This window comes from Hydractinia symbiolongicarpus, chromosome 15, assembly GCF_029227915.1.
Source record: "Hydractinia symbiolongicarpus strain clone_291-10 chromosome 15, HSymV2.1, whole genome shotgun sequence".
Lineage (NCBI taxonomy): Eukaryota > Metazoa > Cnidaria > Hydrozoa > Anthoathecata > Hydractiniidae > Hydractinia > Hydractinia symbiolongicarpus.
The window spans coordinates 3504115-3525645 of NC_079889.1; the positions used below are offsets into that span (position 1 = coordinate 3504115).

At 34.4% G+C, this 21531-nt stretch overlaps 2 protein-coding genes across 2 annotated transcripts; one reads left to right on the forward strand and one right to left on the reverse strand.

Annotated features, from left to right (window-relative positions):
• The first annotated feature begins 5394 nt into the window (after positions 1 to 5394).
• Positions 5395 to 6495, forward strand: LOC130628631 (melanocortin receptor 4-like). The gene has a single exon (XM_057441613.1). The coding sequence runs from the start codon at positions 5395 to 5397 to the stop codon at positions 6493 to 6495; it is 1101 nt and encodes a 366-aa protein (XP_057297596.1).
• A 10860-nt stretch (positions 6496 to 17355) lies between these two features.
• Positions 17356 to 20906, reverse strand: LOC130628632 (tigger transposable element-derived protein 4-like). The gene is made up of 5 exons (XM_057441614.1): positions 20324 to 20906; positions 19373 to 20278; positions 18137 to 18147; positions 17906 to 18010; positions 17356 to 17451 (listed from the first exon to the last, which is right to left on the reverse strand). Exons 1-5 carry the CDS (start codon positions 20904 to 20906, stop codon positions 17356 to 17358), a joined length of 1701 nt encoding a protein of 566 aa, XP_057297597.1.
• Positions 20907 to 21531: the final 625 nt, after the last annotated feature.

Sequence of the window (21531 nt, forward strand, 5' to 3'; positions counted from 1 at the left end):
TGAACATAAAACTACAACACATTTACTTACACGAACACAATTTCCATGCTTTTTAAAAAATTACCGTCTCTCTAATATCCCCTCCTCTTAAATATTTTCGCCCCTCTAATATTTCCGCCTCTCTAATATTCCCGCCTCTGAAATATTTCCGCCTCTCTAATATTCCCGCCTGTTTAGTAAACCGTTTTTATTTTAAATGCAATCAGTAAATATGGTAGATTTTTACACAGTAAACATTTTAAAACTAGAATAAAAAAGGGTTAAAAATTTTTCCAAAAAATCTTGATTTTGTTGGAAACATAGGGGACTATAAACGTAAGGTACATAGTTTAACAGCCAACAGAAGAGATCTTCTTAAATAAATGGAACAGCTTTGTAATTAAGAGCTTTGTATGTTTCTTATATTGGGTTAATATAAAACATCTAAGAAACCTTAAGAACAAGGTTGTAAATTACCCTTTCCGCAGCCCTAAAAACACCTTTTTCTTAGCTTACTACCGCAGTGAAATAAGCAGCACTTGAGCTGCGGTAATGTGCCCAGGAGACTTCCTGGCACATTTACATTTCAGTTGAGTATAGTTCAACAATTGGAAGATATATAGTATAGCAAAAAAGGGAATAGTGGAGATAAAATCTTGCTGATGTTAGCAATTTTGGTATGAAGTCATAATTATCCTATAAACACCTGTTTTCGCACCTGATAAAGTGACACGATTAGATTGGTGTGCTCCATGGGCCAATACATCAGGTAAAATACAATGATTCATGTAACTACGCTTAGCACTTTTTTTTACCTGAAACTTACCAAATAGAAAAATAATAAAAACAGCAAAGTTGGAGTAGTATTTACTCATTGGAATAAAAATGCAGGGTTTGTAGTAAAATCCACCCCATCCCTCGTATTATTCAAATTGAAAAAAATAGAATCACAAATGTTTTCCACTTCGACTCAAGTCATTCCATAGCCAGGAAATATAGTATAGTTTTTCTTAACATCGGATTTGCTGCGGTCACAATACTAACCCCGCTTTTTGATTGGTTACTTCTTTGTTATTTAATCACGTGATCATTATCGATAAACACTTCTTTTAAGCGCGAATGGCCTCACCCTCCCAAGTAAATAGAATTAATTCACGTACTATTTGAGAGGGTAAGACATGATCAAGCTGGCTTTGTGCTCATTGGTTGATTTAATTTGGGGTTTGCTCTCAGATATTATTTTGTGTTAATTGATGGATTAAATTTTAGGGATTTCCGCTGACACATTCGTTTGTGTTAGCGTTTTCGTATAAGAGAAACTAAGTCTTGCAACCTCGATCGAAGGACCTGTTGTCTCTTTTTGCATATCGATGACAGACAAAACGTCCTGGAGACAAGGTTGGGAATTTTGATATCCTCGAAGTAAGCCTAGTTAGCTAGGCTAGTCACTTCATAGGAAGCAAAAATGAAGAAAAGACGTTTTCACTTTTTTTATTACCAGCTTCAGTACTTTCTAGAAATTTCAAATTGTCGTTAATAACACCTAGGACAATAGAATTTGAGAAGACTTCCTACCTTACGGGTAAAAGAAGCAAGAAAAACAGGCAAGAAATGGTTGGGTGTAACGTGTTACTTGGTTGGACAATTTTCCTTCAAACACTATAGAGATAAAATGAATATCTCCATGTGTACACTTTTTTTAAAAAAACAATTTTATAACAACAATGAGGCAGGGCGTGGCCGAAAATATAAACAAAATAAGAACAATGGCAAGATTGAAATATTTCTGATGTTGTTGCCTGAAAAAAATCACACTAACTTTTTTAGAGTAAAATTTCTTGATTTAGAATAATAAAATCATATAAGAACAAATTAAGAACAATTTTAGGCGAAAATGTAAAAAAACCTAAGAGCTCTTCAGATTGAACACAATTTTTGTCTTATTTCTTATAACAAAAGTGTTTGGCTTGTTATGAATGAGACCCTGAAAGAAAAGAAAACAATATTGTTTTATAGAGGGAAATCAGCGTACTTTCTCAGACCCCACAAAACCCACAAAATACGTTTTCTAATAAATATAGCAAGGGCTCCATGTTCTAAGCGCTCTTATCCATTCACCTAGCCTAGTTAACTAAACTTTCTTCGAGGATATCAAATTCAGTTTCTGTCAAACGAAATTTTCCCTACCTTAGCAATTTTGATTTCCTGGTGGTAAAAAAAATTATGCTAGGTCTCCTGGCTACCTTTAACCAGAATTTTAATTCCTAAAGTTTAGGGGTATATTTCAAGTGTGAATACAATTTTTTATAAATATATTATGAGAACAACTGAAGAATTAAAAGCCAATACTTGCGAACGTTTTCAATTTTGTATTCCAGCAGGACTAGACAAAACGAAAAAGTAAAAAAAAAAAGTAAAACAAAGAAATAAAAACGTTCAAGGCTAGATGTTCTTAAAAAAGGTGTGAGATACATCCATCAACACCACCAACCACCCCCTCCTCCCCCTATCTTCAAAAACTATTTGACCAACGTTAGGAATATTTTACGCTAAGCGAGTAAGACTTTAGAGGGTATAGACATTTTCTCTCTCAGCTTTAGAGCTGTTTCACTGTTGCGAACTGCTTTGACATTTGTAATTGCTTTGACATTTGTAAACTTCCCTTTCGAATTTACATCAAATTGAGCATGATATGCAAAGAGCAAGAAAGTGAATAATAAATTAGCCTGTCTGCTTTCAAGTGGTTAGGAAATTAAAGGATGTTTCTCACTTCCTGTTCATAAACAATGTTGCTGTTTTATGCCCAAAAAACAACAAGGAAATGTGGCCGCTGAATTAATCTCTACAAAAGGTCAAAAAACCTCATTGAATCTGAGAGGAACTAAATTTTCATTCTCACATCAAAGAAAACTCACATCATGGTTAGTTTTTACAATAAATCTGCAACCTCGTCGCCAGGACTTGTTAGGCTTTTTACAATTGTGCAGCCTAAACAAGGTCAATCACATGACTTGAAATTAGTTGTTTATCTCGCCTTTCCAATGCACACGTTGCCCAGGCAGTCGAGAACATTCATAAAATTAATTAATAAATGTTTTGATCTCGGTGAGTTACAATTTAGTAGCGCCAAATGCAGAAATGATGTTCAGGTCGTCCAACTGTAAAAAAGCCTGGGGACGAGGTTAACTCATAACAAATCTCAATCCATCAGAAAACACACATAGGTAACTAAGCTTTCTTTGGGAATATCAAATAACGAAAGCTTAGACGCAAACAAATGTCACAGCAAATCCCTAAAATTCAAATTCATAGCAAACCACAAATTACAATCAATCAATGAGCATAAAGACGGCGTGGTCACATGTTACTCCTTCAATAATACAAGAATTAATTAATTGTTCGTATGAGAGAAGCCATTCGCGCTCAAAACAAATGATTTTCCGATATTGATCACGAGAGCAGAGAACAATAGAATTAGCCAATCAATAAGTGTAATTTTTCCCACTTTAAACTATTCCGATTTCCTGGTTGTAGGAAAAGTTATGTTGGGTCTCCTGTCTATTTAGAACGTTGCAAAGAGTGTACTTACGCTGCGGAGATATTAAAATGATATAGATGTTATTATATGAGATTTTATCAAGGGAACCACTATCGTTTGTTTCTACAGAAAATGAAGGTTGGTTTCTGATTAACGCTGATGGTCCAAATAGTGTAAAGGTGAATTTCCACTCAAAAACGAAATGGAACGAATCGGAACGGTCAATTAGTATTTCTTAAATCCGATTGGTTGATAAACGTTTCCGTTCTGATCGAAACTGAAAGCTAGAATCATTTTAACTTTTCTTGCGGACAATAAATTATAAAAACAAAAGAATAATTAGCAGAAAGCCAATCAAATTTAAGTATTTCTTTTGTTTCATTCCGTTTCTTTTTGCTATTGAGTGGAAATACAACTTTATTCTGTCTGTGAGAAAAAAAATATTTAATTTACTGCGCATGCGCGAATTTATCGATACTAGTCTATTGGGTTCGTTTCTGTTCGCATTGCAAATTGACATTTTGTTCAATAAGGAAGTACAAAAAGAAGAGAAAAAACATGAAAGCGGATGCTCAAATGGAACGCTGAATGATTAATTGGATCATACAGAAGTGAGTAAATATATCTATTCACTTTCTTCCTTATTTTTCAAAGCAATATTACTTCCCACTAGGACGAAGAACAAGAAGACGTTGCTATATCAAAGTAGGTACAATTTTTTTATTCATTTTGTAAAACCTAGAAAACGCTACAAACATTTGAGATTTATATATACGAGCCTAATTTGTAAGAATGTTGAGTTTAAAATATTTTGCCAAAAAAATGAGCGTTCTCAATCCTCAGATTGTAGCTTTATGAAGAAACATTTTAACATATATTATTCATTCATTTTACTAATATACCTGTATGTTGTTACAAGGTTTAAACCAAGGACCTTCTTGGTATAAGTTCAACCTATCTTGGCCACCATCTGTAAATCTGACCACATAGCTATGTCTCCTTGTTTTCTTGCCAAAGTGTCTAATTTTGCGATATTTTATGAAAGAACACAAATAAGAACATTCGAGGCTGCCAAAGTGTAAAAACACAAGCAAAAATGTACATGGGGTAGGCTAATTCTGAATTTCCATACGCTCTTGATCTACAAGAAGTTTAATACTTTGTATATCGAGCATTTTGAGCACTTCTTGTTGTTTTACAAACTAAATCACAATTCAGAACGTTATTTATACGAAGTAGTTATAAATAAAGATGGCTATATAATCTTTTATACCCAAAAAAATAAGAAATGGCGTTCTTGTGCTATACCGTTTTTATATAAGAACCAGAGACATGGAATCGACTTTAGCCTGAGGTTTTCTTATCTCTTTTATATATGCAACCTGAATTTGTTTTTATTTGTGTTTATAAATATGTATCTTAAGCAATTCTTTTTAATTGTACAGTGCAATACAAATATTTGCGATTCCAAGTTTGGCAGAATCTCACAATTCAGTGAAGATTTCCACTGTAATAGATGCTTTTTTATATTAGTTGTGTTTTTTGAAAGAAAGAGAATCAGTAACATTTTAGCCATTTCACTGTTCTTATTTCGTTCTTATTTTCCAGCCATCTGATAAAAATAGAAAACCAAAAAAATAGAGAAAGTTGAAGCAGGAAAATTTTTGCATTAAAAGTGGAGAATGAGCAGTGCAGTCCATGTAATTAACGTCAAAGGGAGACAGACAAGAAAATTATATCTATATATCTACATATCTAACTGACATCTTTAATTAGCAATCAATATAACGCAGTAACTACCTTTTAAAACGGCGTATTACAAAAACGATTTCTCTGACACGATAACTTATAATTTTTTTTTCTATCAGGCGAACAAGATGGACGATGTTTTTCATGAGAAGCTCAACATGTCATGGAACGGTGTGTATGCAATGATTTGCAACGACACTGACTCTAGTATGAAGGAAATATGCGCAGAGCTGAGCCATCACTATCAAACGGCTAACAGTACATCTCAGCAATCAAAGGACACCTTAAATAAGATCATCATAGCAGGAATCATTACATTCGTCGTGGGTGTCTTGTTCAACTTACTCTTGTTGATCACCATATGGTCACGAAAGAATTTACACAAGTCGTCGTGGGTGTTTGTATCTAACCTAGCCATCGCTGATATACTGGTACTTGTCTCAATGGCGATATATCTATTCTACATAGCCTACACCCCATCATGGCCAACAAGTGTACATATATTCCTGTTCCCTTCATTGGACATCTTTCTTTCGTCCGCTTCGATGTTATCAGTAGCTTCGATTGCATTTGACCGTCTTATGGCGCTCTCGTTGTGCCAACAATTCGCCGAACGTTACAACCGCATGGCACCACGATCCATCATTACATCAATTTGGTTGTACAGTATTTTGATTTTCTTGCTGGCCGCTGGAAGAATGGTACTTTCGCAAAATCATATTTATAACATGGTGGTCTTCTGGATGGCGACGTCTGTTGCCTTTTTCGCGTCGATACTTCTGACCTTCACGTGTTATATTGTTATTGTGGTGTGTTACGTTCGAAAAAGTGGCTTTTACAACAAGTTAATTCAATCTTCGCTTGTTATCAAATTCTTAGGAGATGATCTAATCGTTTTGGAAGGTCCGCTTTCAAATATTGGCGTGACAGGAAGACGAAGTGCGAAATCTTTGATCCTAATCCTAGCTTCACTACCATTTTTAACGGGCTGGTCGTTCTTTCTTGGGGTACAAGTCTATGAAGTCATCTCGGGTGTGTTTTTGACAGATTTTAATTTAAATATGGCTATGCTGCTCGTTCCGTGGGCTGCTTCTGCGTTTAACCCGATAGCGTACATATGCTTGATTCGATCAATCAGACAGGAGGTTAAAAAAATGTTAAAACGATTCTTTCGATGTGGTATACACAATGTCAATCCTGTTGTTAATGTTGGAGAAGCATTAGTTTAACTTCGGAGGAATCCTTCCACATTTGAGTAAAAACCTGTGTTTTTACACTGAACTAATTATTGAGTATGTGTGACCACACAGTCTACATTGAAAGATTCCTTCCATGGGTATACCTACCGATCACTGAAAACTTTGTGTGGGGCCACACTTGGTGAAATAATAAAGACTTGTTGTAAAATAATATAATTAACAGTATGCAATTAAAATATGTAAATTTTATATGTTAATGGTATTTATAGGAATAATATTATTTAAGAATTGTAACAATATTGACAATGCTTTTCAAGCTAATAATTGAAATTTTTGCAACTATTTCCGTTTTTGTCTTTTGTCCTACATGTCTTTTGTCATACTTGTTGCTTAAACTATAAAATGTGTTCGCAAGTCCATAAGAGAAGCAAGCAATTGGATCCTTGATTTGTTTAGTAGAATTGCTTCGTGAATTTCCCCATCACAAACCACGATTTTTTATAAGAATAACAAGCTTTTACCCAGGGTACAAAGGTAGTCTTATTTTTCTAATGTTCTAAACAATAACCGTACTAGTTTGACCAAGAGATCCCAGCTTGATATTTTTATAAAACGCATTCTTATAAAAAAGCGTGTACCTGTATTCTATTCAAAAGGGTTGCACTGCAGCATTATTTCGGACCCCTGTAGAGTAATTCCATTACTTCGTGCTAACTGGCGCACGACTAGTCTTGTATTACTTTTGTGGTGTTAAAATTTTTGCGCGCTGCTTTATTGCCCATAGGATAATACATTATACTAATGGGCCAACCCGTTGATATTTTAATGCTTTAAAGACTAGTTTTTGTGGTTGTAAATGCGTGGATATTTCGTGCGTCGTTAACATGAAGTAGAGATTTTCAATCGAAGAATAAAATATTCATTGCATTTGCAATCTGTGCATCAATATTTTGTGTATTCTTGAGTACGATTTTAAAGTTGCGCATAGACAAATGGTATTAGCTATAAAAGAGACAATCATCCGTTTTTTTTAAAGTTTTTTTATATTCGGCTAGCTATGTTGTTTATAGACATTCTTTTTATTCATAGAAATTTAATTCTTGTAAAAGGGTAAACAAAAGGGTGAGGTGAACCTTTAAGTTTGGGAAGAACAAGAGTAACACTCATGTTGCGCTTTGCAAAAATAAGAAAACAGAGATTGAAAATTAACAAGATGGAAGCGTATGAAAAAAGCAATAATGTTACCTAGGTATCACGACTAATTAAAAACGTCAATGCTAGTAAAGGTATGTGGGTGGAATAATAATGCGTGGGACTAAAGTTAATACTCTCTAATGAAAGTCCTAAAAATACTACTGTTGATCTGCAAGGATTTAAAGCTAAATAGTCCATAAACCACAAATACTTGTTGCAGCCACACAAGTGAACAACCTTACGCAGTACAAAGTTCCATGCAACAGAAACACAATAAGATGCGTGTCATATCTACATCGACGTAAGTCCTTTTAAAAAAGATTTGAATGAACGAGGCAATATATTTATTGCTTCGCTTAATAAAAAGCGATTACAAGCTGTATGATTTTTTTTAGTAAACTGATTTTACTCTTGTTTGCTGTCTAACTAAGTAACAAACTATTGTTGAGTTTTATTGTCCTTAGGGATTTGATCCTAATTGTTGGCTCTTCCTCCCATTTAATTGTGACTATGTTACATTACTGCCATAGATACGTATAGCATTCATTTAACTTGCTTGCCTGCCTGACAACACTAAACTTAAAGTGCGTCGGAGGGGAGACTCGAACCTGAAACCTTATGACTACAAGTCGAATGCGCTACCACTACACCATTTCTGCTCTCACTCTCAGTTACTTTTCAGTTACTTCAAATAAAACAAAGCTAATGCTGGACTTTAGTTTATGTCTCTGTCATTAGCACATCTCAGCATGATGAACTCAGTGCCATCTACGAGTTAAGTGACTCGCGGCTCCGGCGTAACTTCAAGAAATTGTTTCTTAGCAAATTCTGAAAAAAATGTTAATGCGGCAAGGACTCTCAGCATAATTTTATAGGTAGGATTGCTGCGTTCTTAGTGAGGTCCATCAACTCAATTTGAGGCAGCTACTTTAGCAGCAGAAGTAAATTTATTTTGTTATTCTCAATAAAAAAATGGCTCCACAAAATGTAATAGTTATTAATCGGAAATAATTCGGAAACCATACAATACACTTAAAAGCAACATCAACCTTGCCTTCCGGTACCGTTCAGTTAGAGTTGTTTTTCTAACATATCCCCAATGTATACCACAACCCTCGCCTTAGCGTAACTTAAAGCCGCTTTCCATTGAGATGTTTTTGGCCGCAAATGTTTCGTAAATAAATTTTCTTGTGCTAGTTTCCATTATGAATTACCGTACATCCGTTAATTTTCTGAGTAAGTTGAAAACTACAATGTAATTATTTTGCACCAGAAACAAGGACATGAAAAAAGTGAGCATTTCAAGGCGAGAGAACCAAGTTAATCCCTGAGATGAGCACTGGGATCGAGGTTGCCCAAAACGTTGTATGTCATACTAATTCATTTATTTTGTTTACGTATTTCTTTATTTATTTACTTTTTTAGTCATTGACGTAAAAAATTCATCAGTTCATCAAATTACTTGCATACTTACAGAGAGAAGCTGCGATTGCTTAGCAACAACAAATAAATTGTAGACATCAAGGCTTATAAACTGTCAAAATAAATTAACAAAAAGAGACATCTCATTGAGACTAAAAATTTCCCCACTTTTTTTATCCTCGGAAACAAAAATTTGAAAAGATAAAAAGCACTGGAGAGAGAGAAAGCGTTTTTTTATTAGCTATATTAACTTCATGTTATCAGAAAATTAGTTTTATCACTATCTTATCAGAATTTTTTAAGGAGTATCGCATTACTGATTGCATTAAAATGGCGACTATGATTTCATTAGAGGCCGTAGCTACGGGTATTTCACAACGTTATGATATCGGTATCGTGAAAAACAAACATATTAAATATCGTTAAATGGCCGAACATGTATTCCTTACTATAGATGGTCACTTTTTTTGATAAAGATATTTATGTACCAATGTTGGGTAGTTCAGGTTCATAGAGCTAGCGACACAGTTTTTTTAAAGAGGCTACCAACAAATAGCGTCCACAATTAATCGGCGCCGAAATTTTATTTTTGGATTTTATGGCCTCAAATTGCTATATTATAGGTGGGAGGGGGGGGGGGGATTTTTGGAAAACATTAACAATAAATAAAATATCGTTTTAACCCAACCTCGTTCCCAGCGCCTGTTGTCTCTTTTTTTATATCATGACGCCGTCTCGATGTCAGAAAGATAGAAGATGCCCTGAGGACGAGATTAGTTCTAACCATCTACGTATAATTACAAAAACAAGCAATGAAAATTGATATCAGAATTTTTTGGTCGTGTCTGCCTGCTTTAAAGAAACCTTTTAATTGACCGTCTCATTGCCACTGAAATGTGGAATAGAAAACGTGTATTGAATTAGCTATGGAAACTTGAAGAGAGAATGGAAAACGCGTTTTATTTGAAAAAAACCCATCTTTTTCCCACACAAAAGTTAAAAAATACAAAAGTGAATCCTCGTATTCAAAGTCTATTGGTCCAAAAAATGTTATTATGAAGCGGCCAACCGCAATCAAATTAAACAAAGAGGCAAAATACCCTGGAAACGATGTTAAGAGAAGTAAACATAGATGAGTCATTCCCATGTAAACACGGTTGAGCAAGGTAAAAAAGTCCACAATAATCATCGCGTACAGAACGTACACGAACGAAGTGAGAATTGAAATATGAATACTTTTCAGATGAAGGTCTGTAAAGAGCTTCGAGCCTGTTTTTAAGGAGTGTATGATGAAACCCAAGAATTATCGGAATAAAAATGTTCTATTTTTCCCAGACCATTTGTTTATCGATAAGTCACCATTGCAATAGGTATGGCGTCATACCAAAAAGTTACAAAAAAGTCACCAAAAGTCAACCCACAAAATTGCATATTTCAGAAGTTATTAGGATACATTTGATGGGAGAGCGGAAGGGGCTTTTTTGACCAACATAGGTTTCATTCATTGATAGCAACTGGACGTGGTTATATGCCGGGGGCACTACTTGGTATTGACGTCAAGCTCGTTTCCAATGCCTGTTATCTCTTTATTATTTTTATCTCGATATTAAAGAGAGACAAACGGCGCTTGGAACGAGGTTTCATGAATATATGTCTAGTTACTGAATTGATGCATTTCTTTCGGTGTGCATTTGATGAAAAAACAAAAATAAATGCAACAACCTCGTCTCCAGTGACACTTTCTGCTTTTATAAAATCAAGAATCTTGATTTTAGAAACTAAAAGGAGATCTGGGGATGAGGTTGAATATAAAACTTTAATTACTGCCTGCTATTATGTATTTTTGTTTGTTATTTGGCAATTTTTTTCATGGACAAAGACTTAAATATTACATGTCCTCAATCTCGTTTCCAGGGCTTCTTTACTCTCTTTTTATACCGAAGCGGCGCACGATATCAAGATTAGAAGAAAAAACCCTAGAGTCGAAGTTGACATGACCTAGTTTGTAATTAGTGATTATTTGTTTTTAACGGTAAGGTTTTGGAGACAAAATACCCTGAAACTAGGTTTATTTTGATATCGCATTTAGAACTTCTAATCCCAACTCCCTTGCACTATTAAGAGATCTGAGAAAGATAAGATTTCAAATCAATTGACAGAATGTTGGCGCCAGACAATCTCAACTGATAAAACTAGTTTTTGAACGTTTTAAATCTAAAAACGTCAAAACGTTATCACATTGGACTTGAAGTTATTAAGTGGTATGTCCCAAGTTGGGATTTATACTAAAATTAGTCATAATTGAGACGTTTTATAAAACTGCGACGCAACCGTTTTGTGCAGATATAAAAATGGTAATGAATATACAGATGTAAGTTTTATCTTAACCCTATTCGGTCCAGGGTTTTTCGAACATACTATGAATTCCGCCTCAATAACTTTTCATAGGGTTGTTCAAATTGAATCAAACTTGGCACACTTATAGTATGTCATAAAAGAAACACAATAGCAGCAAAAAATTTTTGTTTGCGTCAGCACATTTTCCGTGACGTCATCAGAAGCTTGAAATTTGTTAAAAATGACACTATCTGCTTAAAATATAATTACTTTTGTTCCAGAGCGAATTTTTGTATTCTGTTTGAAGTTTCTGAAAGCAAATTAAGCGTTTTTGGACAGATTTTCCTGTTTTTACATAGATCGTATAAAAAACTGCCAAAAATTGTCCGAAAATCCGTTATTTTCGATTCTCGGGTAAAATCCGACAAAATCGGAAAATCGGATTAATCACGTGTCCAAATTATGCAAAATGATTCTTCTGTATAGAAAAAAGTTGTGTTGCAGGTTTCAATTTCTAAGGATAATCCTAACAGGTGTTATTAAATTTTCGCCATTATAAAGATTACATAGAGATTTTTAGGGGTAGTTTCGAGTAATGGTCAATATCAAAGCCTATAAAAGGTATGGACCTACAAATTTGGCATGCAGGTGTCCAATAGATAAATACTGAAACTCAGTAAGTTTCATAGCCATATAACATAGCAATAAGGAGTTAAAAAAAAGCCGTCAGGGGGGGGGGAATCCCCCATATAAATGTGTTTTTATAGGCATAGTTTATCTTTTTGGTCCTAACATGTCAACGTAACTCTAAAATTTCACATCTTCTCCTGCGACTGCTAAAGCACGAATGCATTGTTACTTTTTAGGTGTTAGAATATTTTTTGTTCTCAAGTGCTGGAAGATATTTCTAAGGTTGCTTTTTGATGCCAGTCTTCTGCCGTAATAAAATCTAACAAAAGTCGTCGTAACAAAGTCGATTAAAATATATCGCATTTGTTATTTTGTGTGTCAATGGCACGACATTCTTTCTCACAGAATACACCTCTTTTTGTTGTATGTTTTCTGTCTTAAACTCAACAACACTTCCGTTGACGAATTGACGAATTGATGAGTTGCGTACAAAATGCTCAACATAACCCTGTCCAAATGTTTCTATCCATGGACAGTTTTCTGTAATATACAACTGCTTTCACTTATGACATCATCCCTGGTAACTATGACGTAAAAATTAATATCTTTTCTAAACGTGCTTGTTTTGAGACACTTTATGATACGTGCCTGGTGTCATGTCAAATGCAGTGGTAGTTTTTGAGATAACATCCATTAGCGCTCCTCTCCACTCGGTATAATTAACGACTTTAGCAAAAGCCCACGTATGGTGCTATTTCTTTATAATTCACACAGGGGTCTTTATGAAAAGTATTCATGATCATTCCTCTTCACTTGTTAATAATATTTCATGGCGCAATAGAACTGTCTGCTTAAATTTATGATCATGTGTTGAAATAGTTACCGGGATACCGAAATGGCAGGGAAAATTTTTGATATTTAATCTCCAAGTTTTGGTAAAATACACACTCTGCACTGGTGTCTTCCAAAGTAACCATTATGGACCAATAAGAGGGTTGTGCCTTCCTTATGCTGCACCACCCTGACTTATCAGTCGTTTATTTGCAAGCACTTGTAAAAGTATTCTCGCGTACTCTTGTACAACCTCGATATTAAGGCACCTTTTACATAAATAATCCCATACTGATACGAGTTGATACTGGTATGAATTTCGTACCTGTCTATTGTGAAATTCCAGTTGCGTTTACATAATTTCGGGAGAAATGAAACTTGTCCCGGTACCAATCTTATACTGGTGTGACAGAATAAGTATCAGATTGAGTACCGCTGCATGTCAACAGTCTGATCCGGTACGAGACATTTCGGTCTTGGCGTTCACTGGAAACAACAAGATGACATCAAGTAGACTCGGATTGAGATTGTGTTGTGTGTGTGTAGTATGAAGACAAAATTACTGAGTTAGAAGAATATATGTATCTAGCCAGCTATTAGATACATATATTCATACCACAAGTCGTTATCACATTATTTTTAAACATAAGTAGATACCTTTTAACTCTGTTTCTCAATTTCTTCAATACAATATTTTTATCGGAAGTTAGGTGTTGTATTTATGATATGTCTACCATTGCATTCTTAGCAAATGAGGTAATAGTATACTAATAACACTAACTAACTAACTTGTATACTAATAATTTCTGCCAAAGAATGCCGCAACTAATGAGGACACTGTCGAAAAGCATGAGTTATTATGATCACTATTAACATTACCATGGTCTACTTGTGAATATTAGAATCCTGACAAAGAACGATGTTATTGTGCGGCCATTTTTAAAAGGTCATTATGAATCTCATGTCTGTATGGGTTCATTTCGACTTTCACGTATTTTGTCCAAAATTAAATACCGCTTTGTAACCTTTTAATAAAGAAAGAAAAAAGAAAACAAAAGAAAAAAGATAGATTATGTGCTAAAAGTTCGCTCTTATAGCAGCCAATCTGACCAAAATTCGTTGTAAAAACAAAATTTCGAGTCTTTTATCTCAATAATTTATTTTTGAAGACCAGACAAGTTTTGATGTAATCGAAAATGTTTTTAGAGACATACGCTATGTGTGTATCGTCTTAAAGACTGCTAACACTCCAAATTCCTATGCGACTTTCTTTCAACCTGTCCTTCGTGAAGAAGATAAGGCAAACTTATCAAAATTTAAGATGAAACATCTATCCAACATTTTTGCATGAAGATTTTGACTGTTTTCAAGAAGAAATTGTAGATAAAAAGCTTTCTCAATCATGCAATAAAATCTGTCTTCTTTGGCTTAAAAAGAGCCAATTAATTAGTTGCGAGTGTTAGTGTAGAGGTGTCTGTTTGAGACCATATCTCCACAGATATTTTTCATGCCTTTTGATTATTGTAGAGTTTCTTTCTCATTTTCTTTGTGACTTTTTAAATAATGGCTGTATATGCGTTCTCATGCCTAAAGAAAATCTTAGCAGGATAGAAAGAGAATTGAACAAATAAAGCAATTTGTGGTTTATTTAAAAAAAATAAAGCAATTGTAATTAATTTTTTTCCGATTAGATGCACTAGTTTTTTTAAACAAGATCTAATTCTCAGATTTTAAATTTTTTTTCGTATGTATAACCAAGACAAGTCACGTGGTTTTAAGTTTTCAAAGGGCTTGCAAGGCATGAAAGCGCTGACATGTCAATTAGTTCTCGAACCGAAGCAGTTTTGTTTTGACTATTTTTATAATGTTACTATTTAAATCGGTGTTTTTTTAACGTTACCTTTAACCTTGGAGGGTTAGTGGCTGCATCACTGGATTCAGGGATATGTCCCACCCCCCTATAATGGGATTTTCGCCATCCAGCGTAGCTACGAATTTTAAAAAATATATAGATCATGGCATAGATAGTTGTAATGTATTTTGTACAAGATAAAGATGTGTAAATACGTTGTATTACGGCCACTATATTACACTAAAATGAAAAAATGTAAAAAATGTCTAAAAAGTTTAATTTTTTCAAAATGTGTCGCAATTTTAACCAAAATATATTGCTGTAATTTAAGGTTGAATACTCATGGGATTGTTTTTAACGTTTTCTGCACATGTATTACTTGTCAAGATTGATATGCAGTGGAAATGGCTTAACGTGGTCTCTAAAAATGCCTAATTTCAGAAACTCAGGAGCCACGATGATAGGTCAAAAATGTTTCGGCTCCATTTTTCCAGACTGGTCAAAACCATACCATATAAAGTTTTAAGTCTTTGTCAATTTTTTGTTGAAGTTATCAGACTTTTAAAGTACGGTTTTTGCATATCACTAGGATCAAAATTACAACCGAGACTAATCAGTTTGGAAATATTTTGTAACGTTTTAATATTTTTACTCTCTTGTCTCGAATATTAAAAGTTCGAAAATCATAGCAGTAGGCTATTTTTATGATCTCCATGGTTAAAATATCTGCAGTATTATCTTTTTTTTGTATCAACCATGTTGGATCACTGTACGAAAATACCTACCACGTTGGACCACCATACGAACATGATAGCTATCACAAAGGTATTTAAAACACTCCGTTACTGACGTCATAGATAAGTCACATCAAAATACAGCTTTATAATGTTTATCATGTTTCCATGACATTTAGTAAGCACATAACATCTTAACCGTTAAAGGACGGCCCGTTTTTAAATAGACAACTTTAAATGGATCCTCAGCTCATTGAGTCGCGATTGGTGACTGAGGATAATACTGTTAATTTTCAGTACATTCACTCGCCCGTATTGAATTGCCTCCAAGAAATCGAACCCTGTTAAGCTACGACGTCAAAAATGTGTATAAGAAAACAAAACAATAACAAAAATGTCACAATTTTCTTTTTTATTTTCGGATTGGAGCCCAGTATTCTTCTAGAGGCGGGAAATTTTAGAAACTTTATTGCTCAGATGAAATGAACTAAGGCGTTTTTAGGAAATCGACAACACACGTATAACGTTGGTTTCCATGAAAGGTAATAATTTTTGTACAAAAATTGTTGTGCAAATGTAGTGGAGAAAAAAATTTATATGACTACAATATATGTTGTTTCGCATCTTTTGCAATGTGTTGTTGTGAAACATTGGTTTCTAATGCAGTCGTAACGATGATTGTTGTACAAACGTTATGCGAATGTTAATGGAAACCAATCCTTAGTTTGCGTAAGAATTTTTTGTATTTTGAAACCATTGTGTAAATTATTTCTTACATCATAGTCACAACAAAATCAAAATTGGAAAAGCCGGCTAGAAGAATGCTTGCTGTCTGATTTAAAAAAGGTATAATTTATACTTTATGTATTATTATCAACCTTGCTTTAAAAAGATTTAACCTTAAAAAAATAATCTCGGTATAGATCATGCCCGCGGCAAATTCAATATCAATATTCAATATCTTCTAAATTGCTTGTTCATTTGATATGAAACTTTCATATGAAAATAAGTGACTATCACTTATTTTATGACTGGTACCTCTTCCACGACTCCCTAAAATGGAGAATGCTATAAATTCTGATCTAATGATAATATAGGAGCTTGGAAATTTCACGTCATTAATTTAAACATTTCGGCGAAGTCATCTGTCGAATCCATTTTCTCTGACTCTAGAAGTTTACGTAAAAATAACCAGATTAAACTACTGGGTAACCAAGCTTCTTAAATTGACGAAAATTAAAAATTTTGATATATACGTGCGGAAAACCAATACACTCTCCTACGTTCCTTATATTTGCCTATTTAATAAGGAAATGGAGAATAAATTATAAAAACGTCCTGTCTCTGCGCAAAATGATACCGCCAGTGGAGAAACTCACAAAATACGGTAAATTAAGGACGGTCAACTACGTGGTTTAAACACGGGCCACCGACTAGTATAATATAACCTACTTAACTTAATAATTGTATATTTAACTTTCATTACGATGTATACACAGTTATTAACGAAAAATTGGACGTATCACTCTAAATTGACTATTAGAAAATTTAATTTGCAAATCAAACTAAGGCTAAGGCTAAAGCTTTTAAAAGAACAAATTAAGCTATAATTTGTTTTTTCTACCGTATGAAAATATTAAATTCCCATTTATATTATTGTTTATTTTTTATTTCGCGTCAATAAACCATTCTGCGTTCAGCGGCATAATTCGCCAGCCGTCGAACTGATTTTACAACCCGATTCAACAATTATCGCGATTTTTTTTCAAAGAAAATCTGCAGGGGAATATAGCTGCGCGCAACTAATATGAACATAAATTTTGGCGAAGACCTTTGTGTTTCCTTCTTTGCTAGGCCTTTTCTACAGTTTCATTAAAATTCTCTTTCGCATTAAGCATGTTCTATCCTTCTTCGGGTCCCAGCAATATGCAAATCATTTTGTAACCAAGAAAGAGGAATTGCATTATATATTGGCAAATATGTTAGCTAGATAGTCATAAAAATGTAATAATAGAAAAAAAAGAACAAGACTGCAAGTAGTTCATAAAAAACTTCTCAGAACACAAGAAGTCCTGTAGAACTATTGTAGATCAAGTAATAACGCAATAGTTGAGAAAATGTCCTTTTCAAAACGACTAAACTTCAGACTGATTTTTCCTCTCATTTGCCAGACCGTAAATAAGTTGAAAGCACCGATGTGATAATAAACGCGGACAATAATAATTTAACATAAGGAAAACGCGGGCAAAAGTTGGCTTGATTTATTGATAAACTCGCTGCTGTTTATAAACCGAAAGCCAGAAAAAATGGACTATTCTCCGTACGGGACAAAAGGGTCCGTATTTTGTGCTTTTGTGAGACACAAACAGCCACAATACGGCCATTAACAGAACGTTTAGTTAGTAGCCCGTGGATAAATCGCCCATCCTTTATATATCACATTTCGTGCTTCTGTAACACGACTTTCTTCTCGCACATAGAGAGTACGTCTATTATTAATATAGCATATCAGAATATCAGACTGCATTATACCGCGCCAGTGCAACTACAAAAACCAAACATATAAACATATACAAACATTGTGCTAGGCAAGAAAGCGTCAATTAATAAGCGAAAGTAAGGTAACGAAAGCTTAATTATAGTATGGTTGCACAAAAATTTCTGGTCTCACTTTTGGGTTACCTTTAAATCAAAGTTTAAATCAATATCAAGAGAAAATTCCACTTAAATTGAACACAGTACTAGACTTAATCCGAGGATACGAATATTTGGTTAAAAAAGTCAAACCTTTTGGGTTTTACTATTAAAACCTAAGTGGGCTTACCAGCTTGAAGTTTAATTTTTTGGCCACTAGTTGATTAAGGCTTGCCGATTATTAGTGACAGGTAGTGAACAATCAACAGAATTGTTTATACTTTAAATGCACGATAATTTTGTGTGTTCTGTTTTATTTTTTTAACAATAAAATAATTGAACCAAATAAAAAATAAAAAAACCTTCTTGAAAGAACAACCTCTTGTTGCGATTGTGGTGACATGGTTAAACTTAAACGCATTTATGGGCTACTGAACCAAAGGTGCGAATGACAAAAGTGCTCTTCATAATTTTATTATTAAAATTATATTGGTACTGCTATCAACAGGGGTCAGCAAAAGGGGTCCTACTGTCCTTAAAGCTCCCTTTTGAGTCACATAAATAGCGTTAGCACAGCAATCTCTGAATCAGACAACCGCCTGAGATATCAATCATTTTACTACTTGCAAATTTAAGTATAAGCTGCTAAAACTACGTGGTCATATAAAAATGCCGGGAAAATAGACAAGATTGCATGTTGGCTAAGTTAGTACAGTTGGTAAAAATTGGATGAACAATAGTTAGGCAAGTCTAGGTAATGTTTGGCTAGCTAAATTTCAAGTATAATTTGACAAAATTTCATTTATACATCTATACTTTTAACACTATTGTCGCTTCTCTATTTCTTTCCTTTAGTTTTTTTTATTCTCCACGGAATAATTATTATGGCTGTTTTGACACCACTTATTAGATCAATTGTCCTTATGAGATTTTAGTGCTACGTAACGTTTTTTTATGAAATTACAGTAGACTCCCGGTTATTCGAAGCCTCAAGGGGGATAAGAATTTACTTCGAATAACCGAATAACTGAAAAATTCGTTTTCCCGCCAGATTTTCAACTTAACCTTAATGGGATGGACTTTTCTTAAGTAATTGAGGCATTGTGGTTCAGTTGAGCGTGTAAACACAAAGAATTTTTACTTTTTGAAGAAAGAATAAATTTGAACAAATTGTTAACAGGTTTTAAAATATGAAAGTTATAAAGAAAATGTATCTAGTAAATACAAGGAGTTCAACTCTTAAAAAAATCTTTAATGCTACATTGTTTTTTACTATCCATGTAGTGTTTTTGACATGTACGTGTTATCATGTTTAACTGCTTTCTGATTTCAAGACCATTCTCGTCAAACAAAGACCATCTTTCCAACAATTCTAAGGCCTCTTCCAACTCTGACTGCTTTGGCTTCTTCGGGGGGATGTCATGTGCCTCAATTTCATCATCATCGTCATCTTCGAGATTCGGCGCGTTTTGATCTTTGTCCTCATTAAGTACGATTTCCACGATTTCCTCATCAGTCAATTCAATTGATTTACTCGTGCATACCTCAAAATCAATATCCACAAAATCATCTGCGTTAAAGATGTCGCCGTCAACTTCTCTTTTTTTCAACTCGCTTATGCTGTCAGAAAGAGATTTAAATGGGTCATCAGCATCATTGAGACTCGTGATCTGTGTTTCTTTTGAGATGCCTGCCTTCTTAAAGCAGTTTTTAACGGTGTCTTTTGAAACAGCGTCCCATGATTTGACCAAAATTTTCTTCCCTTCAAGAATGTTAATTTTAGGGACCTCTTTACCGCCGTCAATGAACTTTATTTGACGTTTCACAAGATTTGACTGGTAATATGCCTTCAATGCTCGGATTACACCTTGATCCATGGGCTGGGTCTTAGACGTTGTATTTGGAGGTAGAAAAACTAATTCTACTGCTTTAAGACCAGTGACTTCTGGATGAGCTGGGCAATTGTCAATTATCAAGACAATCTTTCGACCCGCAGTTTCAAATTTAACATCGAGTTTTTTCACATAATCGGTAAAGATTTCAGAATCCATCCAGGCCTTCTTTTGAGCTTTGTACTGACAGGAAAGACTTCTGACTCCTTTGAAACAGCGCGGTGTAACCGATTTTCCGATAACGAACATGGGCAACTTTTCACCTAGGGCATTTCCTGCTGCAAGTCCTGTTAAACGAACTTTGCTGAACTTTCCACCAGCACATCTTTAACCTTTGGCATGATAGGTATTTGTTGGAAGCATCTGGTAAAGCAAGCCGAATTCATCAGCATTGAAAATGTCTTGTAAATCATAGCGTGACAAAATGGTTGGCAGGTGTGTTTCTTCCCAGCTTGCTGTCATCTCTGGTGTACAAGACTTTTCCTCTCCAGAAATAATTCTGTAAATGATGTTTTGTCTGTACTTCCATCTGTCTAGCAAGCCTTCTGAAGCTTTAAAATCAGGTTCGTTGAATTGCTTTGCAAAATCCAATGCTTTTTCTCGAATGATTTGACCACTAATCGGCACAGTTCTTTCACGAGCGTTAACGAACCACTTGTAAACTGCTTTATCAATGTTATCTTTTTTTCCGGAAGAAAGCTTTTGTCTTTTAACTCCATACTGGCCTGATTTATACTTGGTAAAAATGTCACTTTTATTCTTAACCCAGTATGAAAGTGTGTTAGGTGGGACACCATACTTTTTAGCAATAGACTTTTTAGTTGTTCCTTCTTTTTCAAGCTCTTTCAAAGCAAGATATTTTTCTTTGATCGTCAGAACAGTTTTCTTCCTTGACGTTGTCTGAGCGGTTGCCATCTTTAATGTGGATTTGAAGAGCCTTTAAAAAGTTTGTTTACATCCACCCACTTGTTTTATAATCGAGCTTTTGAAACGTTCGAAAATTAGATGAAACGTTTGAAAATCAAAGGAAACGTTCGAATTTTGAATGATCCTTTTAAAACGTTCGAATGTTATAAAACGAAACGAAACAACACAACAAAAAAGCAGTCACACCACAATTAGGACGAAGAAGTGAAAATTACAATGGATCTTGTTTCAATGATAATCAACGAAACACAGCCGATAGAAATCATTCTTATCAAGTATTATGAGAGTAACTCAACCGTTATGGGATATCATGAGTATCAAAAGAAATGGAACGCTGTTATTGGTGAAGTCCTAGAAGCTAAAATGGAACCAACAAACGACATAGACAAATATGCAGTGGCGGTCTGCAAAAAAGGAGATATTGTTGGTCATTTGCCTAAAGGAAAAACAGGAAAATTTGCCAAAACGATATTTTACTTTCTGAAGTCAGAGATGTTGTGTACTTGCAAAGTAAAAGTGACAGGGAAAAGAACTAACTTTGGAGATGATAAGGGATTGAGGATCCCCTGTTTGCTTCAATTCTCTGGACCGAAGGAGAATATTGAACTTTTGA

Excerpts from the sequence above, each read along its gene's own strand:
- LOC130628631 (XM_057441613.1), top strand. The coding sequence starts at position 5,395 with ATGGACGATGTTTTTCATGAGAAGCTCAACATGTCATGGAACGGTGTG.
- LOC130628632 (XM_057441614.1), bottom strand. The coding sequence starts at position 20,906 with ATGGCAACCGCTCAGACAACGTCAAGGAAGAAAACTGTTCTGACGATC. Across the intron at positions 20,279-20,323 it reads AAATACCTATCATGCCAAAG|GACTTGCAGCAGGAAATGCC; the intron begins GTTAAAGATGTG and ends TTCGTTTAACAG. Across the intron at positions 17,452-17,905 it reads GTGTTACAGAAGCACGAAAT|CTAACATATTTGCCAATATA; the intron begins GTGATATATAAA and ends ATGACTATCTAG.